Here is a 25949-nt window from a genome sequence, read left to right on the forward strand (position 1 = left end):
TATGTCTGTTTTGAGTTCTGCTTCCCAGGTAGCTCATCACTCTATAAAATGTAGTTATGATGCTGCTGATGCCTCCTGTATGGCAGCTGGTTTAGCATTTGTTACAAGGAGATATTTCTGGTTATGACTTCAGTTTCGTCCTGAAGACATTAAGGGCAAGTTAATGGACACTCCTTTGAACAATCAAAATCTGTTTAGCTCTGCAGAAGCATCTTGCAGCATAAGGGGATGGTCATATAAGATTTTAAGGAGATCTTCCTTTCTCTTATTTGCAAGTTTCAGATGAATTATCCTTCTAAGTCTTCCACTGTGAGGACACAGCTGAGACAGACTTTGAAGGCTAAACGGTCTTCCAAGAGTGGGTTTCCTGACAAACCTTATAAGGGTTTTAAGAGTCAAAAGCCTTCTTTTCCTATCAAATCTGCCTCCATCTGACATTCAACCTCTTTTGACCCTTGGTCAGATTCTTCTTTCCCTCAGATTGACTCTGGCTCTTTCATTTTGTCAATACATAAATAAAAGTTATTTACTTACCATAATGATAGATTTGTGCTGTCTGCTTCTGTCCTTCCTCGATGGATGGGTCTCTGGATCTGAGCTCATTGTGGCTTTGACCACTCTACACTCTGAATCCATAGCTCAGTCTCCTCCCCTTACTCATAATCGCCTCCTGTCCCTGAAATTACTTCAGATCAAGTTTGGCTGAGTACCTAACATGGACAAAAGACCCTCTTTTCCTAAACCTGAATTCATAAAAGTCAATACTCAGCACATATTCTGCGTAGGTCTATGTGTAACCATTGAATACCATTTCAATTGAACAGCTAAACAATGAACCCTAACCATCGGATATTCATTCAGCGAATGTTCATTTCAGTGAACAGGAAAGTAACTATTTGACCAACACTTCCCCATCTGCCCTTTTCCCCACTGTAGTGAGGTCTCAGAGTTGGTATATATAGTTGTAGGGATGTGGTGGGGCAAAGCTCCACACCTGGTAGGTTTGAAATGCTGTATTTTGTGAGATGGGGAAGTGTTGGCTAAGTAGTTACCTTCTCTGGTGAAAAAAATGAACTTTCACTGAATAAACATTCAATGGTTAGCATTCAATGTTTAGCTGTTTGATGGAAATGTTATTCAACAGTTAATAGAGCCATTCTGTTCCATAGCTAGAGAAACAAATGACTAGCCCCAGGAAATGCAGTACAGTCATACTAGAAGTCAACAGAAGCAAGCAACACAGATCTATCGTTATGGCAAATACATAACTTTCTTATCTGATGTTGTCTTTTCTGTCCATTCCTCAATGAATGGGACAGAGTCACCACCTAAAGAAAGCCTTGGGAGGTCTCATGAAAGGATATTCTGGAGGACAGCTGAACCAAAAGCAACCCTGTCCCTGAAGTGTAAGTGCAATTTATCATGAGAAGTGAAGGTACGTACATTTGGCCAAGAGGCAGAAACTCTTGAAAAGAAGGTGGCAGAATTAGCCACATATATAGTGGGATGAGCTTCAATGGGTTTGGGTAAGGTCAGCCCCTTCTCTCTATAAGTGTACAAGATGCAGTCAGACAACCATCTATAAAGAGTTGCTCTAGATTCTCCCTGCCTCAAATTTGGCTGTTGAAAAGGAAACAAACAGATGATGAGACTTGCTAATCTTCATCGTACAGTGAAAGTGGAAGTAGAGCTGTCGATGCATGTCCCACAAATGTAGCTTGTACTCCAATTTGATAGGAAAATTAGAGAAGAAGACTGTAGTATCAATAGATTGATTTAGTGAAATCTCTGTAGATACCTTTGGGATAAAGGATCGTCAAGACAATATGATAGAGTTTCCAAAAACTTGAACTTCAAAAACAAAACACAAAAAAAGCACAAAAATCTACTTTTTTTTACATTTTTGTAGGGGAGCAAGCCCCCCTGCACCACCAGTGTGGGGGGGCTAATCCCCCCACAACCCCTGCAAATTATATATATATATATATATATATATATATATATATATATATATATATATATATATATATATATATATATATATATACCAACTCCAAGATTGCACTACCTTCCAGATCCTCACTGTAATCTCCATTCAAAAGCTTTGGTTTTCAAAAACTCAATCATATGGTCTCAACCATGTGAATTTTGAGTTTGTGAAAACTCAGGTCATCTGATAGAGACCCAAGTGTTGATACTTCCAAGACTATGGATATTACTCTTTTGGCTCTTGGGAAATGTTATGGAAGATAGACAGTACTTCAGAAGTTATAGCTAGTGAATGGGATAAGATGAAAGTGCAGTTGAAAAACATTTACTTTATTTATTTATTTTACATTTGCTTACCGGGATGGTCCGACTGGGACAATACCCATTTTCACCAGAGGCCCAGGGAGAAAAACTCTAGCCTAAGCTTACATACAAAGTCATCATATCAAGTAATCGAAAGTATAGACAAAAGAATGAGTCTTAACACATTTACAGGATAAAAATGTAAAAATAAAAATATATACATAGTATCAAATAGAACAAGACTTTAAACACCTGAATATAGACAAATATATCATTGAACTTATATATGTGGAGAAATCTAACATTAGTTAGGGAATTAAGTAGGGCAAATCACTTAGGCAAAGTAGTACATAGTTAGTAATGCTTCCGCGGTGAGAGTTGCAGCTAGAAATTTAACTACTTATAGAGAAGTAGTGTTGTTAGAAGGGATATGTTAACAAGGTTAGTACGTACAGCCAAATTGTATAAGTAATTCTTAGTTAATAATTAACCTGGAGTGTTAGATGTGTAAAGCTAGAATTCAATGTCTTTTGAAAGATATTTTGAAATTATTAAGATTGCTTATGGATCTAATGCTATGTGGAAGGGTATTCCATTTTTCAGCAACAAAGTTAGAGTAAACAGAGTTGCCTGCTGTACTGGATTATTTGGTTACTTGGAGTAAGTCTTTGTTAGATGATCAAAGACTACAAATGTTAGAGTAGGGTTGTAGAAGATTTTTTAGGGAAGGTAAGTTGTCGGGATTTTGCATTATTTTATGAGCCATTATTAACTGTTTATAGCTCATAACATAAGATAGTTCTAATCTAGAAATATTTTTGAGGCATTGACAGTGATGGGTTGAATATGTGGAATTTGTTGCAAATTTGGCAATCTTATTGTAACATGATTCTAATTTACTTAGTTATGACTTTTTGAGGTTGGTAAGTATGGGGGATGCATATAAGAGTGAGGAGAGAAGGTGGGTTCTAGCTATGACTATTCTTGCAGGGTCTGTTTAGAATGTTTTGTTTCTATACTTTGTTCCCATTTTCTTGTGAACCTTTTTGATTCTGTTAGAATGTGTATGTCAAATTTTAGTCTGTTGTCAATTGTGATGCCTAATAGTTTTGTTTGGGAATCTGGGAAAATCCTAGTATTATTACTGGCAGTGATTTAAAAATTAGCTGGGAGGTTAGTAGGTTTAGATGGGTGAAAGATCATAAGTTTAGACTAATTAGGGTTGAGAATGAGTTGTGAGTTAGCTAGCCACGTTTTAATATCAGAGAAGGCTTTTTGTGTGACTGCAAGAAGTTGAGTTATTGTGGATGCTGCATATATGAGGGTTGAATCATCTGCATATTGTATGATAGATGCTTGACAGGAGGCAGTATTAAGATCATTTATGAATATGCTGAAGAGGAGGGGCCCTAGGATTAAATTCTTAGGGACTCTGAGCGTAACAGGAAGGAGTGGGGATACATCTTGCTTCCATTTAATTTCACAGCTTGCTGTTGGCTAGATAGATAACTTTGAAACCAGTTAACAGCATCAGGGCTGATATTAAGATTACTCAGAGTGGACAGTAACTTGGGGGCAGCCACGGTGGTGCAGCGGTTAGTGTTGCCACCTCACAGCAAGAGATTCTCCAGTTCGATCCTCGGCTGGGGTGCCTTCTGAGCAGAGTCTGCATGTCCTCCCTGTGGTTGCGTGGGCTTCCTCCAGGTGCTCTGGTTTCCTCCCACATCCCAAAGACATGCTGTAGGTGGATTGGACACACTAAATTTGGCACTAGGCATGAGTGCATGCGTGTGTGTGCCTTCTGTGGAAGGTTGGGCGCCGGGCTGGCAACTTGACACCATAAAACTCCACTGCCAATCATGAGCAGACGGCGATCCGCTGTGGTGACCTCTAACTGGGAAAAGCCGTAAGAAGAAGAAGAGTGGACAGTAACTTATAATGGGAAACTGTATCAAAGCCTTTAGACATGCCCAAAAAGACTGAATACACTATTTTGCCATCATCTCTGAATGTATTTATAATATTTTTGAAACTTAGAAGAGCTGTAGTAGTGCTATGACATGGTCGGAATCCATGCTATGATGATGAGAGGAGATTATTATTGAAAATAGGGTAGAAATAACTGAAAAGGAGATATGGTTAAGAAGTTAAAAGAATTATTTAGACAAAGGTTAAATTACTGAAGAATAATTGAAATCTCACAGAATAAGAAGAGGCACAACAGCATAGACCTAAAGAGAAAATATGGAAGTACCTGGATAGTATGCATGAGTTTAGAAAGATTGCTGTTAAACAACTGTTTTTTTTTTATAATAACTCCAGAGCAAAAGCACTTTTAGAATGACTTAGGAACAGAAAGTAGAAAGGGTTGCTCCCAGACTTGGGCAACATATAACAAGAAAAATAACCAGAGATCCTGTAGAGGTATTAGAGATATTTCAGAAATGTTATGAACATTTGTATAAAGCAGAGAAATGTGGAAATCAAGAAAAAGCACAAATGGAAGTATTTATAGAAGACTTAAATATGCCAAGGTTAAATGGAGATGAGGCTTAACAATTAACAGTTAAGATAGGAGGAGATGAGACAAAAATGGTGATGTGCAACCAATTTGCAGGAAAGTCAACAGGAATATACGGTATTCCTGTGGAAGTGTGGAAGCTAGGAGGCAAGAAAGTAATAAAGACCTGGAAGGTTTTGTTTAACAGTGATTTAAAAGGAAGGGACCACCAACATCCTAGAAAAAAGCTGCAGTAGCTTTAATACCTAAAGATCGTAAATATCCATTAGATCCTGCTTCATATAAGACCATTCAATTTTAAACCATGATTATGCAGTATGTATATCTATAATGGCTAAAAGTAAGACAAATGTGTTGCCAAAATTTAAATATATAGATCAATGTGGTTTTGTGGAAGTGAGGCAAGTATTTATCAACATTAATAGAACAATAATGATCCCGAGGGAAGCAAAATGTAAAACAATATCACTGTTGCTGGTGGGTCTTGATGCAGAAAAAGCATTATTCAGAGTAAGATACGATTTTATGAGTAGGGCAATGGAAGCACTTGTAGTCCCTGATACAATAAGGCTACTCTTTGGGGGATATATGAGGGATTGGAGGTAAAAAAATCAAAGTCCCACTCTGATAAGTTGTGTCTGAACAGAGGAACTAAGTAGGGTAGGGTTATCCTCTTTCCACATTGCTATTTGCTTTATATTTAGAGCCACTGGCAAAGAAAATAAGGGACTCAGAAATTCAATTTTATAATTGGTATGGTAATCAAGAAAAGTTTTCTTTATTTGGAGACATTATTATTTTGTGCCTGATCAAACCAGAAAAAATATTTCAGTGTTGTGGAACATTCTAAGACAGTTTCAAGTTTTTTTCAGGACATAAAATTAATGAAGATAAAACAAAGGATATAGCAGTAAACCAGGTACCCACACATGAATTGGTTCAGCAATACTCATATTTATGGGGGCATGATAAAATTAAGCATTTAGGAGTATGGGTTAAAAGGACTCTGTTATGGCAGCTAAGGATATGTGATAAGAGGCTAAACAAAAGATAATACAAAAAAATGAGAAACTAGAAGCTTTTATTTAGGGAGATGGATAGCAAGATACAAACAACAAAAATGTTCTTAGTCCCTTTAGTTTTATTCACAGGACAGGCATATTTTTATCATCCAGAGGAGAAGTTGTGAATAGTAATTAATAAAGAGTTTAAGGATTTTATCTGGGAGGGGAAGAGGACAAGAGTCAAGTGGGATAAATTGATCCTTCCAACAGAGCAATGAAGTTTAGGATTACCTGATTTGAAGATATTTTACAGCTGCACAGTTAAGGCACAAGCAGAAAGTTACAATTCAAAATGGAAGGAGATGATGATGCAGCAGGGATGAAATTCAAGAAATAAGAAGATATGGATTTTGGATGCAGATCCTTAAGGAGAATGACAACAGTCATACAGAATATTATATTTGTAATTTTTTTTAAGTTCTCCAAGTCCTTTGTTTTTCTAATAACATGACAGGAATGCACCCAATTTCTAAGTCAAAGTACGATTAAAGTTCATGAAATTAGTATTGTTTCAATCCTTGATGTCAGCCAAAAGTGCTGTTCGCAGCACCCGCAATATGCCCAGTAATGACTCCTTCTGCAATTTGTACCAGGTTACATGTATTGGTAATATATCTAAATAAGATATCTGAATATTATATTCATAAAGCAGCAGAAAGTATTCTAAGAACTAAGCCAACATGGGAATGGAGAAAAGAGAATCTGCCAATAGGCATGACTGCAATTAGAGGTACAATGAATAGGTAAGAGGGGGCTGGAACTTACTGGAGGAATTTGGTAAAGGAACCAAGGCATTAGGAACAAATAAAATAGAAAGGTAATAGAATATGAAGAGGCCAAGAAGACATTTGGACTGCAGGCTAGAGACTGCCTTCCCTGTCAAGAATTGATATTAGAATATAAGGAAAGACAAAGGGATAGGGGGATCCTAAATGAAAGACCTGCACTGCTAGAGTTTTAAGCTGAATCTAGAACAGAGGTTGCTGTTAAATAGGGATAATTAGTAGGGCATTGAAAATATTACATGATAACCATAGGAATTAATCATAAAGGGTTAGAAAAGATTGGGAAGAAAGACTGGATAAGCAATTCACAAAGGAACAATGGGAGGACACATGTATGGCTCCCAAATATGTAAAAAAAGTCTAGAAGATTTAAGATTTTTGCTTGGAATTGGTAAAATAGGTGTTTTTATACTATAAGCAGACTTCAAAGAATTTTTACTCAGGTAGATTGCAAATGTTGGACATGATAAGGAAGAAAGAGATAACTGAGAACATATGTTTTAGGAGTATAATAGGTTGGACGACTTAAAAATTTTCCTGCAAAATACTTGTCAGAAATACTGGGCAAGTAAAGGGATATAACTAAAGAAACTGCTTTTTGAGCAGGGATATAGATTCTAATATGTCTAGACATAGTAAGGCATTGTTAAGTTTAATTCTGGTTGCTGTCAGAAAAGCAATTACTAGAAGATGGAAATCGAAGACTAAACCAACTGTATTTGAAATAGTGAAAATTGTAACAGAGAAAACAGAACTGGAAATGAGATCTTTAGAAAAGGGTTGGAGTAAATTACATTGAAAAGTGGAAATTGTGGCAACAATACATGCAGAAAAATGTTTTGGAGGAGGAACATGTTTTAAGGGAAGGCAGTAATTGACCAATTTATGTAATGTTGGATTGATTATATTGTACAGAAGAATATATGTGATGTATAATATTTGTAAAAATCTAACATGGTTTATTTTCTTTTACATAAATGTAAGTTTTCCTATGCAATAAATGATAATTCAATAAAGATGTTTAAAAAATACTGTTCTGGCTCAACTGTCAGGCCACCCCACAAGGCTATCAAATGGGAGTCCAGCAGTTCCATGGCATCCACCTGCTGGCCTGCCAAGTTCAACTCCTAGTCACTACCATTAACTGGGCCATAGATGCGGATCTTCCACTGTCTCCTCATATGGGGATAGCACAATGGGGTTCTTGAATGTGTTTCCAAAGTGCTTTGCTATCCACTGAACAGGATGCCTCCAGTCTGTATACTGCAGGGCCATGCACTATACCTAGACAGGGATCAGAATATGAAAGCCTGGCTGTGTTAATGCATATACATCAATTTTATTCTGTGTTGTCCATGTCATGGTGCATAGCTGTGGACTACATGATAACGCTTTACCAGTGTCACTGCTTATCTGCCTCACATGAACTACAGATTCAGCCAGTTCCTCCAATGACTCAGCACTCAACTTCTCCTCTGCTTCTGCTACTACAGGCCTGTCTGCTGAAGTTGTGATGTTGCCAAGTTGCCACTGCTTTTTGTTATGTCATACTATACAGAACAGCATAGACAACAAATTTCTTACTGCAGACTCCGGTGCATACTGCAATGTACCACCACATGTATCCAGGCAGTGGAAGTGAGCCATCTTAAGTCTGAATCTGTGTCTATGACAGTGTGTTGTTATACACATCTCTCCCATGGTCTGGAAGTTAAGGATGGGTGTCATCAGCTATGGCTCCAAGGCATAGCCTGCATCACTTGCACCATACAACAGTGGACATCATGATGAGTGGCTTCTTACCTGCATCCACAGGAACAGCATATCAAGGACTTTATATCTATACACCTACGAACTAGATCACTGTGAAAAGTCTCCCCACATGAAACACTGGTAGAAGTTGTACATGTACCACTTTTGGGAATCATGAGAATTGCACAGATGAAGCTCAGACACATTGTGTATAATACCATGTACAATGCACACCACCTGGCAGGTAGTGGACTGGAAGCCCTTCTGATTGACATACTGGACACTGAGTGCAGCAAGTGGGGCTTTGATGGCAGGGTGGGTAAAGTCCATGGTCCTAGAATCTCAGGGGAAATGGGCTATGCCACAGAATGCCTGTACAGTGGTTTATTTGTTAGAAATCTTTATAAAGCAATACATTTTAAAATGTGACACTGGTACCTATACAGTAATAGAAAATCAAGCAAAACCATAATAATGTTTCCTTAGTTATTTTCACACAATATACATACATATTTTCATTCACTCAAACATTTCACAATTTGTCCAGTTCTTGCCTTCCTTTAAATTTCACTCCACTGCTGACACATTTTTCTGCATGCATTGCTCCCGCAACTTCTATATATCAAAATATAATTTGCTCTTTCCTTTTTTTCAAAGATCTTACTTGCAGCTCTTTTACATCTAATATTCAACACTTCAGCCAAAGCTGGTTCAGATTTTGATTTCCATTTTCTAGTAACCGATTTTCGTTTTTGGCAGCCAAGACATTACATTTAGTAAGGCCTTATTATGTGGGTCTATATTAAATCACCGCTTAAAAAAGCGAACGGTGATTGATCGACCTTATGTAAGCGAAAGCTTACCCTCTTGACCTGTCAGAACAGTGATATTTTTTCCAAGGGAAAAAAATCGCTGTTCCAACTAAAAAAATAAATAAATAAAACTTAATTTCAAACAGTACATTAAGTGGGGGCTCCACCCCCCCTACTTAAATATACCAACTCCGAGACCGCAATACAGTGCCGAAAATGGCAAAGTACCGAAGCAGCCAAGCAGATTCTTTCTCAGGGAAAGGATTTGCTTAACAGCCGCTTCGATATTTTGAGTTTTCCACCTTTTCAGTTTGACCAAGATGCAGTTGAAAGAATGCGTCTTCGGTCTTTTAATATAGACCCTATTATGTCTGGGCAATTCAGATCCCATATCTCAGCTCAAAAGAATAATTTCCTTGGTTATACCCATTTACTCTTTCAACATTTCTAACAAAGTACTCTATAGGGAAATTTTAAAATATACCAACTTGTTGCACTCCCAAAAACATGCAGCCAGTTACCTTTCTCTTTCCCATCAGACCTCTAGCATTTTCTATCTACCAGAGGAAAAATTCTCTGAAGTTTGCTTGCAGTATAGAAATACCCATGCAGATGCTTCCACGCAAAAATCCTAAACCTTCAGGACTTTGCTTTGCACTTTGGAGCTGTACAGATGTCCTCAAACTGTTCTTTCTTATATTACCTTTCCATTCTTTCTTGCCGATCATTTCTAACCTACTCTGATTGATTGTAATTGTTATCATGCAGTATTTTACATGTCCTACTAAATATTCCTTTTCTAACAGTAATTTGTCATGTACATGCATGTAAAGCTGTACCAGACCTGGTCATTCATTTCACATTTACGTATCCCTTTTTCTTTGTCTGTACTCTGATAGCAATCCCTAGTAAGGAAGGCAGTTTCTAACCTGCAGTCCAAACGTCTTGGCCACATCCCACTCTATTACCTTTCCCTCTCTGTTTATTTGTTCCCCATTCCATTGTTCCTTTTCTAATTTTCTCCAGTAAATGCCAACTTCCTCTTGCCTACTTTCTATAGTTTTGCATGCAGTCATCCCTACTGGCAAAATCTTCTTTTCCATTCCAGTGTTGGCTTAATTCTTGCAATACAATCTTCTGCTTTATGAATATAATATTCTGTACAGTTGTTACTCTGCTTAAAAGACCTTGTCCAAAATCCTAATCTCTCCATAATTCTCAAACTTTTAACATTAAGCATGCAGACTTCATACAGTCCAGTTTATTCACAAACAATAAATACTCTGTCAGCAGCCAACAAAATGAGGTAACCAGTGGTCATACGCAAAGAACATAGCTCATATGGTGGTTCTCCTGTTTACTATAATCAGTTCTTTCCTTTACACTGTAACTAGACTAGGATGCAGGAACTGAGTGTTCACACACACACACACACATACACACACACACACACACACACACACACACACACACACACACACACACACACACACACACACACAAATTAATTCTAATCCCTTGTATGATTGTTTACACACTAGATGTTAGCTTCCAATCACATAAATGAGCAAATACATAAATAATGATTTAAAATATTGAGAATATTGAGTGTGAGAACCACTTACCCACCATGCCCCCCTAACCTCTTTGAGTAAGAGGAGACAAACATCTAAAATCTGGAACATATTCTAAATATTGGTATTATATACTTTAAAAGTTGCTAGTGTAGCAGGTTTTACATTAGCAAACATTTTCTGAAGGGGTATGAAGTATGAAACTCATATATTTGACATTACTTAGTGACTGCAGTCTATAGCACTTCACCAGACAAAGTTTATGGAGAATAAACCACAAATATGAGTGAAAACTCCATTGCAACTCCTCTCTACCCTCTCAACTTCTTAGCTCAAGGAATAGCGACAAAAACCCAAATCAGTACTAGATGTCAACTACTTCTCTTATATGTTCAGTATATTGCTAGAGCAACACACTTTGCATTATCCATTTTCTGACAGATACAAAGTCTGAAACTCTCATGCCTATCATTATTTATTGACTGCAGTTCACAACAACTTTCCAGAAAGTTATACATTTTACAGGGTACAAACCAAAATACCCATCAACTTCCTTAATCAAGAATAGGTTCATAGGTTCATAGATTGGTACTAGGCTATCGGCCCTAGGGCCTATACAAGCCTAGCCATAACAATTCCCTGGCTATATCTTCCCACGCTATTTACTTCCCAGGACTCCTGTCTAGCAGGGTGACTGACATGATCCCCGGGGTGAATTTCCTTTCTCCCATCCAATCATCAAGGTTCCTTTTGAAGAGGGCCAAAGAGGCGCTCTGCTTGACATGTATGGGCAGTCTATTCCAGAGTCTGGGGAGTCTCTGGGTCAGGAACCTATCCCTCCAGCATGTTTTGTTTATTGTGATGACAAGGTTTAGATACCTGGAGTGTGTGGCTCTGAGGGATTGGGATTTCTTTAAGTGTAGCATGTCCTCCAGCTCTGGGTTTGACATGGCCTTGTATGTTAAGCAGAGATCGCCTCTGAGTAGACGATATGTGACATAGTATAGCTGGAGTTTTTTAAGGCAGTCAGCATAGGGCAGCTGCTTTAGGCCTGTGATTCTTTTAGTGAGGTATTTCTGTGGCCTTTCCAGTTGTTGCAGGTGTCTTGAGAGGAACATACCAAATGGGGCATTGTATTCTATAATGGGTCTAATGAGGGATGAGTACAGTGGGACAATGACCTCCTTTTTTCTGGATGAAAAGCCCTAAGTGATGAGGTGTGCCACATAGAATGATTTCCTGACTGTTGTGGTGATGTGGTTATCGAAGGTGAGACCACTGTCCACCTATGTCCCTAAGTCTCTTATCACACTTTCGGTGTCTAGTGTACTGCTACCTATGTGGTAATTCATGGCTACAGTTTTTTTCCCAAAGGGGATAACTATACATTTCTTGGCACTGAGTGTGAGCCCATGGCTCTGGCATCAAGCATCTGTTTCTGTAAGGCCCTTTTGTAGAGTATCCACATCATTTGGAGATGCACTAATGGCTCCAAGTTTGCAGTCATCTGCAAACTTTGTTAGCCAGAGTCCCTTAGTATTGGTCTGTACTTTAGAGAAGTAGATGCCAAACAAGAGTGGTCCCATTACTGAACCCTAAGGTACTCCACGTGTCACTTGTCTGGAGCTGGATTTGGAGTCAGCTACTTTTACAGTGTAGGTTCTGTCAGTAAGCCAGTTGGCAACCCATCAAGTGTTGTAGGGATTAATGCCCAGCTTAGTAAATTCATCTAGGATTCCAGAATGGGGGATGGTGTCAAAGGCCTTGGTGAGGTCCAGATAGGCTGTGTGGACTGCCTTACCCTCGTCCACGACTCTGGAGACTGATTCAAAGAAGTCAATCAGGTTCAAATTCTGGACAAAGGCAAAACAATGGGGGGGTTATAAAGGCAAAACAATGGGGGGGTGTATGTTAAATATTGTTTTATTTTAGGGATTTTTAATTAGGTTAACCCACTGGGAAAACTGGTCCTTTTCAGGGATAACACAGGATCACCATCTGGTGAACTGACTTGTTCAAAGTCAGACAGAAGGCCAATGGAAGTAGAAAAATGCAAACCATGTACTTTTGACTACAGGAACTTGTTCATTAAGTAAGCGGCTCATTAACAGCTCAGAGCCTTAAGTTGCAGAAAACTCTAATTCACTTATGAATTTAACAAAAATATATTTGTTAAACAACAAGAACTATGAAACTCTAGAGTGGAATTATTGACTGGCTGTAACCTCAGTGATTTATCAGAAAATTAAAAAGTCAGTAAAGGTTGAGCAGTTAGTGCAGAGGATTAAGGCTCTAACTCTTAATGAGCTGCTTCCTGTAGTCAAGTGTAGGGTTTGAGTCTTTCTACCTCCATTTTCCTGTTGTATAACCCTGAGTAAGCCACACAACCAGACAGTGCTCCTTTGTGTTTACCTTGGTTATCAAGCAAATATGTGAACTTTGGCTAACACACACACACACACACACACACACACACACACACACACTGACATTTCATCTCAATCACCTTCTCTCCATCGGCTTTTCTAAAAGACTATCCTGTGCAAGCTTCTGTGGCTACAGGAATTTTCTCTCTCTCTCTGGCAGATTGGGAGATTTGGGTGGGGACAATTTTTTAGTAAAGTTCTGGCAAACGCAGGGTGAGGCTACCCTCAGGTGCAGGGCCTTACTGCACCCAATTGGCTCAATTGGTCTAAAGGTGGCCCTGTGTGTGGAAGATGATACTGGAACTATGTACTTTCATGCTTTCACTGTGTTCACTAGTAGAGAATCCACCACAGTGGAAACCACAGGAATGCTGTCAGCAGGGCACCTGTGTTGGATGATAATGACAACATGCAGTTTACATGGTCTGATGATACAGTTTCATTATCTGCAGAATTACAAGGGAGGGGTCACCCACAAGCACCACTACAGAAGCCCATGTACAACTAGTGGGTGGGCGCATGGCTTATGGGAACATGACAGACATCCACCACTTGACAGGTCCACATAGGCTTCACCTGTGGTCCTGCTCACACATTACCTGACACATATACACTACCTCTAAGGTGGGGATGCATACCACAGGGTAGAGATGCAAGTGGTGGCACTGCCATAATCCCAGGACTGCTACTGATATTGGCTGTGCAGTTTAGTAAAGCAGAATCAGATATATATAATTTATTATGTAAAAGGTGAGTGTGTTCCATGGCTTGTGGCAGGATGTTCTCCAACTGCTCAGTAACCTGGAGTATAGGTACAGAGAGAAAACAATGCTACTGAGGTTACTGGTGGCAAATGTTGCTTCTATAACAACCATGAGACACATTGCATCCCACATCACATCTGTCTCCTAAGCCATTGCAGTCTCTGGCCATGGGACTGTCCAAATATGAGGTGGTTCAGCACAGGCCATCTCATGCCAAATTGCACTGCCCATTAGTGAGGTGACATCAGAGCTGCTGTGAGCATACAGCCTGTCAGCCCAGGTTGTGGGTGCCATCTCAGTTGTAGGCAGTATCACCTATCAAGCTCAGTATATGGACACTGCCACAGGATGCACCTGTACAGTCATGCAGTTCAACAACGTCCCTGCTGTACACTGGATCCAACCTCAATACCACAGCCCAACATGACACATTGGACAGTACCAGTGGCGGCTAGTGACTTCAACTGAATGGGTGGGGCCAATGAAAAGAGGTGTGGCCAACTAGAAATGGGTATGCTAAAAACTGCAAATACTCAGACTTTAATTAAATACGTTGTACTGGGTGCCAAACTGTCATTATGAGAGTTCAATCAAGACAAAATGAATTGTAGAAGAAAAAAAATATTTCAATGCATGGACTACATGACAGCTTAGTTAATATCAAGATGGAAACAAAAAGGTTGTGAGGCATAAAAAAATAAATTATTATTTAAATACATTACTGGAATGCCAGTCAAAATCAAGTATAAAAAAACAAGCAGCACTCAGTTCAAACCACTTCTCCTTGCACTGTACTTCTAATTATAATTTATATTCAGCTTTATAAAAGTACCAAGTAACATGCTAAAAGTAGCAATCTCTGTGATACTCCCACTTGTAAAAATGCTTCTTATCCAAAAAAGACCTGCTGCCTGACAACTATCTACTTGTTTCATGGGGAAAACATGATCAAAGTAAAAAATGAACAGCAAACAAAAAACAAGCGCAGGATAAATTGCTTAAAGGATTACTACACAGGTTATGGACCACACATGATAGATTGGCATTCTGTTTAGTTTATGGGTAAAGCCTGCAAAGATGACTGCAAGTCTCCAACAAATGTAATGAGCTTCTGAAAATACTGTAATCCTGTCCTTTATTACAAATGCTGTCACATGCATTTCAATACCTAAGGCTTATACGCTATCTAGTTACGTAAATATTCTCTGCATGGCAACAACAAAAAGGCTTTCAGTGTTGGTAATTCTTTAACAGTATGCTTATTAAAGTGTACTTGCATCTTACAGTCTCAGACAAGCTTACCTGATAGTCATTAAAGCATTGCTACTTAAACACAGAGCAACAAGCACTGCGACAACATGCATTTTCTGAAGAGGAAGGATAAATCAACAGCATAAAAATATGACAGAAAAACAGAACATACTGCAAAATCAAGGACAGATGAAAAGTCACTGTAATACTTGTGTCTACCTTGGATGGGGGGATACTCTCCACACTTACACTGCATAACTGCTCCTTGTCTTGCTTGGACACATCCAGAGTCACACAGTGGGGGAGTGGGGTGCAACAAGTATGTCACAATATGAAATATCTCTGGCTGACGGTGATGGCCCTGACATATCTGTCATACCTCTCAGCCTCAGAGCAAGAAATCTGGACAAAGCCATAAACAGAAGTGGGACAAAGGCCCAAAAATAAGGACAATGTTTAAATATTGCTCTTATAAACTTAGAAAAATAATACAATAGTAGGTCTTACATTAGTATGAATTTTCTGAAGGGTATGAAATCTGAAACTCAAATGTCTGTCATTATTTTCTAACTTCAATTTTTAATGATTTGCCACTAATTTGCCTGAAAAAACACAATTTTATGAAAACTGGACCAAGAATGTGGTGCAAAAATTTAAAATAGCCACACAATACAGCTGGGAACCTGTCAAAGAAGAGACACTTTTTTAAAATATTAGTACTGTTAACTTGAGCAGCTGGCAAAATAAGACAATCTACATGCATTTCTGAAATTAAAAGTAATCTATAACTCTGATCATTACAATTATTTATTAACTGTTAACCCTCCATGTTTTCTTTCAAAGTTGCCATTTTGAGGAGGGATTATTAGGGAGAGCCACAATTGGGGACAGTTGAGAGGTTTGGAGATACCTAATTATATAAAGCAATTTATTTGCTCATACCTCTCAACCTCTTAAAGCAGGAAATCTGGACAAGGCCAAATATATTGGGGGGACATAAAAACAGTACTAAAAATTGACAGTTGAGAAAACAACAAGTCTTGCTTTAGCATGCATTTTTCTGAAGAGTATGAAGTCTGAAACTCAATGTCTGTCATTATTTAGTGACTTCATTCCTAAATGATCTGCTAGAAAAACACACATTGTATGAGGAACAAACCAAAAATAAGAAGCAAAAATCTATTCATTCTGCAAAAATCTGGACAGTTAAGAGGTATAATTCAGCTGGGGCTGTCTGGGTTTGCCACCCTTCCCCCTCACAAAATCATGGTAGAATGGGGCCTCCCCCCTGCAGCTATTCCAATGTCCCATTACTTGGCTATTTCACCCCATTTACCATAAACACTGTAATATGCATACTGCTTTACTTTTTTGATGATTTGGATTTCATTTAAAAGTTTTATTTTACATTTTAAAGCACAAACACTGATAGACATCTGCTAAACAAAGCAATGCAGTCTTACAATGAAATTAGACTTAGCATTTTAACTTCTCTTCCCTTGAAACTCACATTCATTGAAACAACATTGAAACCTACATTCAAAGAAAAAAACATCTGGCCAGTGGCAGATAAAGATTAACTTTGGGTTGTTTTCAAATCATAGTCCCCTTGCACAAGAAACATACATGTGTTCTTTGATACACCTTCCTGATTGTATTAAATTATATTCCTTGTATAATTCAGTACAGCTGTTAGAGGGCATTTTAAATGTATTATTTTGAACTGTTTTCCAGTAAGCAACGAAACAAAATTCATGCACCAATAATGACAAAACTGCCCATTTCTGAACATTTCCATCATAAAAGTCTACTCAAACTTCTACAATACACCAGTATGAGTAAATATGAACAATCTCTGCAGAAGTAAATGTCATCTAAATAATTCCACATTAAAGAGATCTGTAACTAATGAAGAGGTTGCTGCTAGCAAACAACTTTATATTTCATTGTTTCATCTACAAATAAAGTGTATGTTGCCACTGAGGAATAAATTGCCTATGTTACATTAAAAAATAATAAGCTAGTGATACTGCAATAGGGAATGGATGGCAAACTGATAACAGGTTCATCATTACTAGGTATCTCCACCAAACAGGATATTCTCAGGACTGCAGCATCCACCCCCTTTAAAAGTACAACACAGTACAGTATCAGCAATGCATCTATATACGCTGGGAGTAGAACCCACAGCCTTCTGCATCAAAATCAAGTAAACCACCTGTTGTGCTATTAACGATGCAAGCAGTGTCAGCATAAGCAGCATTAAACTTATCTTCAAGCTATCAGCTCCTTGTAAAATCCAGTCAACACTCAACTGTATCTCTCAACTTTGAAGAACAAGAAATCTGGAAAAGGCCAACTTTTATTGGGAGGGTTACAAAAGCCCAAAAACTAGGGACACATTTTAAATATAGCTTGTATAATCTTGGAAAGTTGCTAGAAAAAAATGCTGTGTTACCACCATGCATTTCACTGCCAAGTCTTGAGCCCAGGACCATATGCCCTACACTCAGAGCAATGTACCACTATGCCAAATCAGCTGTTTCTTGAAAGGCAGGTAGACTGAAACTTAAATGGCTATCATTTAGTGAATTCAGTTTTTGCCATAGCTCTCAACCTCTTAGTATAGAAAAACCTGGACAAAGCCAGTAATGGGGGAATACATCCCCAAAATAGGGGCACATTTCAAATTTTGATCTTATAAACAGAAAATTGCTAGAATAAAAGATTTTGTGTTACTAAGTACTTTCTGAAGAATATGAAGTCTGACATTCAAATGCCTGTTATTATTTAGTGAATTCAAAATCCAGAAAACCACAAATTTCACAAGAACTAAATCCAGAAAACCACATATTTCACAAGAACAAAAATAAGAGGCAAAAATTTCACTAGTGGTGGTGGGTAGGGAATCCAATCTCTTGCTATGTGCTCCCAAGGTACAGGATTTGAGTCTAGCCACTAGGTATATTTAACTGGGGCATTTCACACACACACACACACATACACACACACACACACACACACACACACACGCACACACACACACACACACACACACACACACACACACACACACACACACACACACACACACACACACACACACACACACACTACCTGAGTAGCAAAGTCCATTGATAAAATTTTACCCCAGCTCCATTGCTCTGCAAAGCAGTCCGTTGATAAAATGCTAGCCCAGCTCCATTGATCTGCAAAGTCTGTTGCATTCCTGCACTAAAAGCCCGGTTTACTTCTTTACTGCAATGTTCGTCCATTCCTGCAATCAAAAGCCTGTGAGAGCAAGCTGCTACCCAGCCTGCAGACCTTGCAGTCTGATCCCCTTCCAGTACAACTGCATAGACTTCTGGAATCTCTGCTATTGAATGCTGTCTTCCTAATCTGGACTGTCTCACTAGCCGTCTGGATTCTGTGTGCATGCTCCAGACTGGTTCACTAGCAGTCCAGATATCAGGAAATGCTGCGAGCACGCATGTTTGAAGTTCTGGGACTCATGTTTGTTTATAGCTCGTTTTCTTTTCTTTGTATTTTACAGTTGAGGGTGCTGCAGTTCTGCAGTCCTATAGCATGAGCCACTCCTGGACAGTACCAACAGTCACAATGTGGCAGCTCGAACACACCATTAGAGATTATGATCCCTGACCACCTACAACAACCCAAAGTACATGGCTACTGTATTCCTCTCTTCTGACACTATTTAACAGTACTGTGTAGTAGTCACATTTCACTGTATCCCTCTATACCTGCATAAGTGTTGACAACTGTGCCCTTCTCATTCCTCAATATGTGAGGGTAAAGTGATATTTGATGCACAATGTGCCTAGAAAATGCATTGCTGTGCATACCCTTAGTGTGATACTGGCATGCAACATTCTATTCTGTTTTGTCTGTGTCTTGCCACATAGTTGTGGACCAAATGCAACTGCTCTGCTAGTGCTGAAATGTATTGTGCATGTATGTGCTACTTCATGTTCATTCCACGACTCTTCACCCTGCCCATATAGTGTTGTCGTGACTTGTGTGGGAGCTCCTGTCATGATGTTCATATGCTGCTCCATTTATTTAAGCAGTACCATGTTGATGACATCAGGACTGCACTGGTAGTATCCTTTCAGAGGTATCCAGACAGTGGAATCATCCCTTTAGTTGTCAAAATATATGCTTCAGCATGGGCTGTATTATATGACATTTCTGGTATGGTCTGAGAGTTACATATGGGGGTCACTAACCAGAGCTTTAGAACATATTTGGCATTTCCTGTAGCATCCAACAAGCAACATATTAAACATATTGCATGTGTGTGCATAGGCCACTCTATCTGGCAGGTATATGCTCCTACAAACCAGGTGACAGTGTGGGAAGTATAAGTTGGATTTCTTCCATATATTTAAAATTGTGCATGCTGACTGGGTGGCACACAGATACATTATAAACAAGTGCCATGGATATTACAGACCATATGGCAGTTCAGAATGTGGAAGCCCTCCATCTTTATATACTTCTAATCATCTGGAGCAGATAGGAACTTGACAGCAATACGGATGTAATGTACAACACCCAGGTAGCTAGTGGAATGAGCTGTTTCAGTGATGGTCTGAATGGTGGTTGGTTCTCTTCTCCTGTGTCCTGAGAAACCAACTATACTCTTCCATAGGTTATAGAATAATGATGAGGAACTGGTTTGACATTCTTATGGCTGATGCCTGTTATATCCTTAATATGTTCCTTGTAAATCAATGGAAGGTGCGTGTACCTAAGATTGTTAATGATGCACATACCTTTGTATCCACAAGAATAGGCATACCTCTCATACAACTTGGTTATGCCTGTGGGTGATACAGTCCAGTTAGGTCTCTAACAGTATCCATTTTTACTTGGAAATGATCCACTACCTGTTGGCCTGTCAAGCACCGGTAAGTCACGTGCTGCCTGTATTCTTCCATGGCTATGGGCACCAACAGCATGCAAAATTGTAAGCACTAGCATTTATAATGGCTGCTAACACATGTTGCTGTGATACCACTGTTATTGTTCTTAACACAGTTCACATTATTTATAGCACAAATGTTAGCATTCAAAATAGATAAAGAAGGCCATATAATGTCTAGTTTTTACATGTCTGTGCATTTCTCTGTCATTTTGGGTTCCTTCATTTGCACATTCAGGTTAGCTCATTTGCAGGGGACATCTCATTTATATGTCAACATGCAGTCATTAGTAGACAATAGACAAGAGTTGGCTGGAATTTTCTGGAGAAAACTGACAAAGGAAACAAGTTATTGGGATCAAATAACTAGAGAGGTAAAGATGATAGAATGGGAAGATGTCAAGAATGTATTTGGACTACCAGTTAGATATTGTCTTCCCTAGCAAGGTTTGCTATCAGAGTATAGGCAAAGAGAAAGAAATAGGGGGATTCTAAACAAAAGACCACCACTGGTAGAGGTTTTAGTAGAATCTAGACCAGAAGCTACCATTAAAAAAGGAATAATTAGTAGAGCATATAAAATATTGCATGATAACTATGAGAATTAAAAAGAGGAAGTTAGAAAGGATTGAGAAGAGAGACTGGATAAGCAATTCACAAAGAACCAATGGGAGGATATGTGTATGTCTCCCAAATATGCAACAATATCTAGAAGATTTAAGATTTTTGGTTGGGAATGTTTACATAGGTATTTATACCTCAAGTAGATAGAGAATTTTTCCTCAGGTAGACAGCAAATGTTGGAGGTATGACAGGGAAGAAAGAGGTAACTGGGAAAATATTTCTGTGAGTCTGGTGAGTTGGTGGACTTTAAGGATTCCCTGTGGGATGCACTGTCGGAGATGCTGGGTGGGCAGATTGGTGTGATGAGAGAGATGATTTTTCTGATCTATGATACAGAATCGGAATTGCTTAGACATGGTAAGACCTTACTGTGTCGATTTATGGTGGCTGTCAAATAAGCAAGTACTAGAAAATGGAAATCAGAATCTAAACCAACCATACGAGAAGTAGTGAATGTAGTTACAGAGATAAAACAACTGGAATTGAGATCTTTAGAAAAGGGAAGGAGCAAACTACATAGGAAAATGGGAATTGTGGGAACAATACATACAGGGGATTAATGAGGTTTAAAAGAAGGCAAGACTTAAATGAGCTATGCAATGTCTGACAGAAAAAAATTTGGTAGATTATAAGTGATGTATAATGTTTGCAACTGGGAGTGTGTCAGTATAGTTTGTGATATAAAATGCTGGCAACTAGGATTTTGTCGGTGTGGTTTGTTTTCATGTATATAAATGCAAGATTACGTATGCAGTAAGTGATGGTTTAATAAGGCTGTTTCTTGTTTAAAAAGAAGGGTCAGGAATCAAATAATTTATGTAATGTTGCTTCAGTTATATGATATATAGCAATATATGTGAAGTATAATGTCTGTTAATGTAAATTTGTTAATACAGTTTGATTACTTTTGTATGAATGTAAATTTGCCTATATCACAAGTATTAATTTAATAAAGCAGTTTAAAAGAACATGTACACATTAGTGTGTGCTGTGTACTGTCCTATTTAGGTTATTAGTCAATGTCTTCGAGCCTTCCACATCCTGTGTGTGGCCTATGAACCACAAACTAAGAGTATAAAAATAATTATTTAAAAAAATGAGGGTAATACGAAGGAAATAGAGACAAGTACAGAAGGTAGAAAACTGTTTCAACATTAAAAAGATGAAAAAGTAATCATTTAATTTCAGGAATAGAGCAAATAAATAATGTTATTTATAGATGCATACCAACTTGTCTAAGATTTGTTCCTTGAACTATATAATGAAAATAGGATTACTTGATTTAGTACAACTGACATTTTTAATAAAGCAACCCCTACTTTTTTCAGTATTACGGGATATTTGACAGCTACCTGGGCTAGCACCAGCTGAGGTTGCTATGAACTGTTTATAATTTTATTCAAAGAAAAGCTCCTCATGAGTGAAGAGTACCACGTAATACTGCACTGTAGTAACAGTACTACAACATAAATCCAAACACCTGATATGGGAATAGAACCCACTGTCTTGTGATTGTTACAGTCTCAAAAGGTTGAGTGTGCCATCAGCTGAGTGACCAGTATTGACATTTAATAACATATCTACTAATGTTTATATTTATATTTATTACTGCTTTTGCTCAAAGGCAGTTTTCAGGGACATGCACAGCCAAAGGAGATGGCAAAATGCAATCTAGTACAAAGAATGTAACAAAGATATACACTTACACAAAACATATGTCTGTGGCAAATTCCAAAGGATGTTACTAACATCACATCATCATTTTTTCCCTATAAACTTACCTTGTCTAGATGCCAGCCAGCAAAAGGGCTTCTCTTCTCATGCCAAATCCTGACCTTGTACAATCTTCCTAAATCGGGAAGTTCAATCTGGATACAAAATAAAAAAGGAAAATAACCTGATACATTCTGAATTGTTTAAACACTGCATTCTCTTTGTGTGGGTACCTTGACAATATTCCACTTAAGCTTTATTTAAAACATTATCACCCATAAAAAATGTTCCAAACAAAGTCACATTCCCATTCATATCTGAAATTTATGAAATGGACAAAGAACACCAAATACCCTACAAAGACCAATGTGCAGTTACAATAAAGTACAGTGAAAATATGATGCCTGCAGGCACACGTGCAGAATGACTGCAATGTCATATTTCACATGTGCAAATGAAGCATCAAGAGGAAGCAAGTACTGCAGAAAGCAAATAAGCAGTTTCCAGTGATACTTTAGGAAACCAAAAGGAACAAAAGCAAAGTATAGATGATGAAGACAGTTAAACTGTGGCAAGACTGTATAAAAATGTTAAATGCAGCATAGGATGGTGGAACAAGAAAAAGGAGAGAATAAGGATTTCTAAAGTGAAAGAAAACACAGAGTAGCGAACAAACTTGAATAAAATTATCAAGAGAAGAGCCCGAACCAGCATCTGAAAAAGAAAACAGTATTTTCAATCATATAATCTTGTGATAGATATCAGAGCAACAGATAAAGAACAAATCAGAAAACAGTAGTACTGAGAGATAGAATGGAATAAGAATGAGGTAAAACACAATTCCAAATTTTGTGAATAAGCTGCAGTATTGTGGCACAAATTGCATGCAACAGGTGAGTATAAGAGCAGTTTTGCTTTCTTTTGATTTAATATATATTTTTTGGTCCTCTTTGACCTCATTTATACCAGCCCAGCCCTCCAGTGCCTTACGTCCATGTTGGGTCTACCAGCAATTGCTCCAGTGTTGCTTGGGCCAGTCATGGTTCTTAAGGGTGTCCTGGGGGTTAGCCATCTGTGCTTCCATCCATCTTTTTTTCTTTTCTTTTCTTTTCCTTGTTTTTTTTTTAATTCACATACATTTTTATATTTTTCATTTAGCATCTTAATTTATTTTTGTCTTTCTTTTACCTGTTTCATTACCAAAAATGAATGCATAGATGCTAAATGCACCCCTGGATTTTTTTTTTAATTCAAATCATCTTTGCAGCAAACTCCTCCATCTTGGATTTAATGGAACTGCAGTAGCAGTCCTCTAGTGCTATCTAGCAGTTCCAAAGAGTGCTTCACCTTCTCTTCTCCAAAAAGTAGAGTTTTTTTATTTGTAAACATTCATACATTTCATATTATTTACATATTTACATATTCACATTGTTTACATAAACAACAGCACTCGATACATCATCAACTTCTTTTAAAGTATTGCTCCCCACCCTTTTACCCACAACCAAAACCATATTTTCTCCAATATTTTTGCCCATGTCCATTTTACATTATATTTGATCTCATTAAGTCTCTTGTTCCATATTGTCCAATATGAGTCTATCCATTTTCTTTGCCTTTTCTTGAGATCCTGTTCCATAATAACCATACTCTATCATGTCCATATTTAACATTTCAAATTTCAAGTAACCTTTAACCAAATCACGTTTACATACTTCTTTCCACAACTCCTGAATTCTTTCACATTTTAAAAATACAAATTCTGTAGATTCAAACTCTTTACACTTATGACATATTCTGTCCTGTTTACTGTTGTATGCCTTATTTGTTTTTACTGGTAATTTACCCAAGGACAACCTCCACAAAAAATCATTACATTCTTTAATTTTTTTATAATTTGTATATCTCATCATTATTGCTTTTTTTCTAACATATTTCTAACTCTTTGCATGGATCAACAAAATAAAAAGATGTCATAATATTAACATAATTCCTTTCTGTTCTTTTCTATTATATTCTTTTTAGTTTCCGTGATACAATTTTACTATTAAAGCCTTTCATTTCTTCATTAGTAACACGTTTACTTCTTTTTTTCATTCCCATTCCTTCCCAAAGTGCCTTGTATTTATCATATATTACTGTCTCTTTCAAAATGTTATTACCTTTTATATCTCCTTGTAATCCTTTATACATATTTATACATATATAAAGAAGCTGCATATACAATTGTGTTTATCAATCCCAGCCCTCCTGTCTTCGTTCATATATAAAATTCTTCTCTTTATAGGGTTCAGTCTCGATCCCCAGATGAATGAAAATATTATCATCATAATTTCTTTTCATACTTCACCGGTATTATGTAAATGTTTGCCACATAAGCTATTTTACCAAATATTATAGTGTTTATCAAAAGTGCTTTCTTTCTATATGAAAATCTATGTTTTCCAGAAAGCGATCATGTCTTTGATGCCGTTAATAATTTTGTCCCATTGCTCATGTTTATATTAATTTCTACCAAATACTATACCCAATATATCTACATACTTTTCATTATATTCTATACCTCCTATTATAACTTCATAACCAAATCCTTTACTTTTCTCTTTATTTATACTTAAACCAAATTTCTTTAATATTATACTTAATTTTTCATTTATTTTTTCCATCCATAATTTATTTTTAGCAATTATTACAATATCATCAGCATAAGTATGCATTATTGGTAGTTGTACATCCTTCATCATTTTATATCCTCCATTACTTGTCATTTTATTTATTTCCTTAACTACTACATTCATGACTAATCAAATATTACACTGCTGGCTGGACATCCTTGTTTTATTCCACACTCTGTTTTCACATCTTCCCCAATCCAACCATTTATGTTTAATATGACATTTTTTCATATATTGATTTAATAATATGTAATGTTTTGTCATTTATGTTATCATCAGCAGAATCCCCCCCTTTCCCATTTTCTATATGGGGTCAGGGAATTGTGTTAATTGTTCCCATCTCTCTCGATTCAATGCCACACTCCTGCCTTCTTCGACACTCATGCCTGACTGTTGCAGATCTTCTTTCACACAATCCATCCACCTCTTTGGTGGACATCATTTCCTCTTACCTTCTTCCTGTCTGTCTCAAATCTTCTTCAACCAGATTGTCTTCTGTTTTTTCTGTACATGTCCAAACCACCGTAATCTGTTCTGTTTGATCTTGTCCGCAATTGAAGCTACGTTGGCTTCTGCTCTTATGTCCTCATTTTTTCATCTGTCCCACAGATTGCATCCTACCACCCTTCTCAGGCACTTCATTCCCATCACTTCTAGCTTCTTCATATGGTCTGCCTTTACTGCCAAGGTTTCTGTAACATACAATAGTACTTGTCACACCACTGTCTTATACACCTTACTTTTCAGCTTC

The 25949-nt window shown here is 37.7% G+C and overlaps 1 protein-coding gene across 3 annotated transcripts in view; it reads right to left on the minus strand.

The window, feature by feature from the left end:
• Positions 1 to 25949, minus strand: part of LOXHD1 (lipoxygenase homology PLAT domains 1) — a 2432812-nt gene that overhangs the window by 1623488 nt on the left and 783375 nt on the right. For all 3 annotated transcript variants that reach the window (XM_044082024.1, XM_044082018.1, XM_044082011.1), the window contains one exon: positions 22592 to 22678. In XM_044082024.1, the coding sequence (XP_043937959.1) occupies positions 22592 to 22678 (87 nt within the window). The remainder of the gene's footprint in view (positions 1 to 22591; positions 22679 to 25949) is intronic.

The sequence above is a fragment of the Protopterus annectens genome, chromosome 1.part1 (assembly GCF_019279795.1).
Source record: "Protopterus annectens isolate FY-2018-M chromosome 1.part1, PAN1.0, whole genome shotgun sequence".
In the NCBI taxonomy this organism is placed as follows: domain Eukaryota; kingdom Metazoa; phylum Chordata; order Ceratodontiformes; family Protopteridae; genus Protopterus; species Protopterus annectens.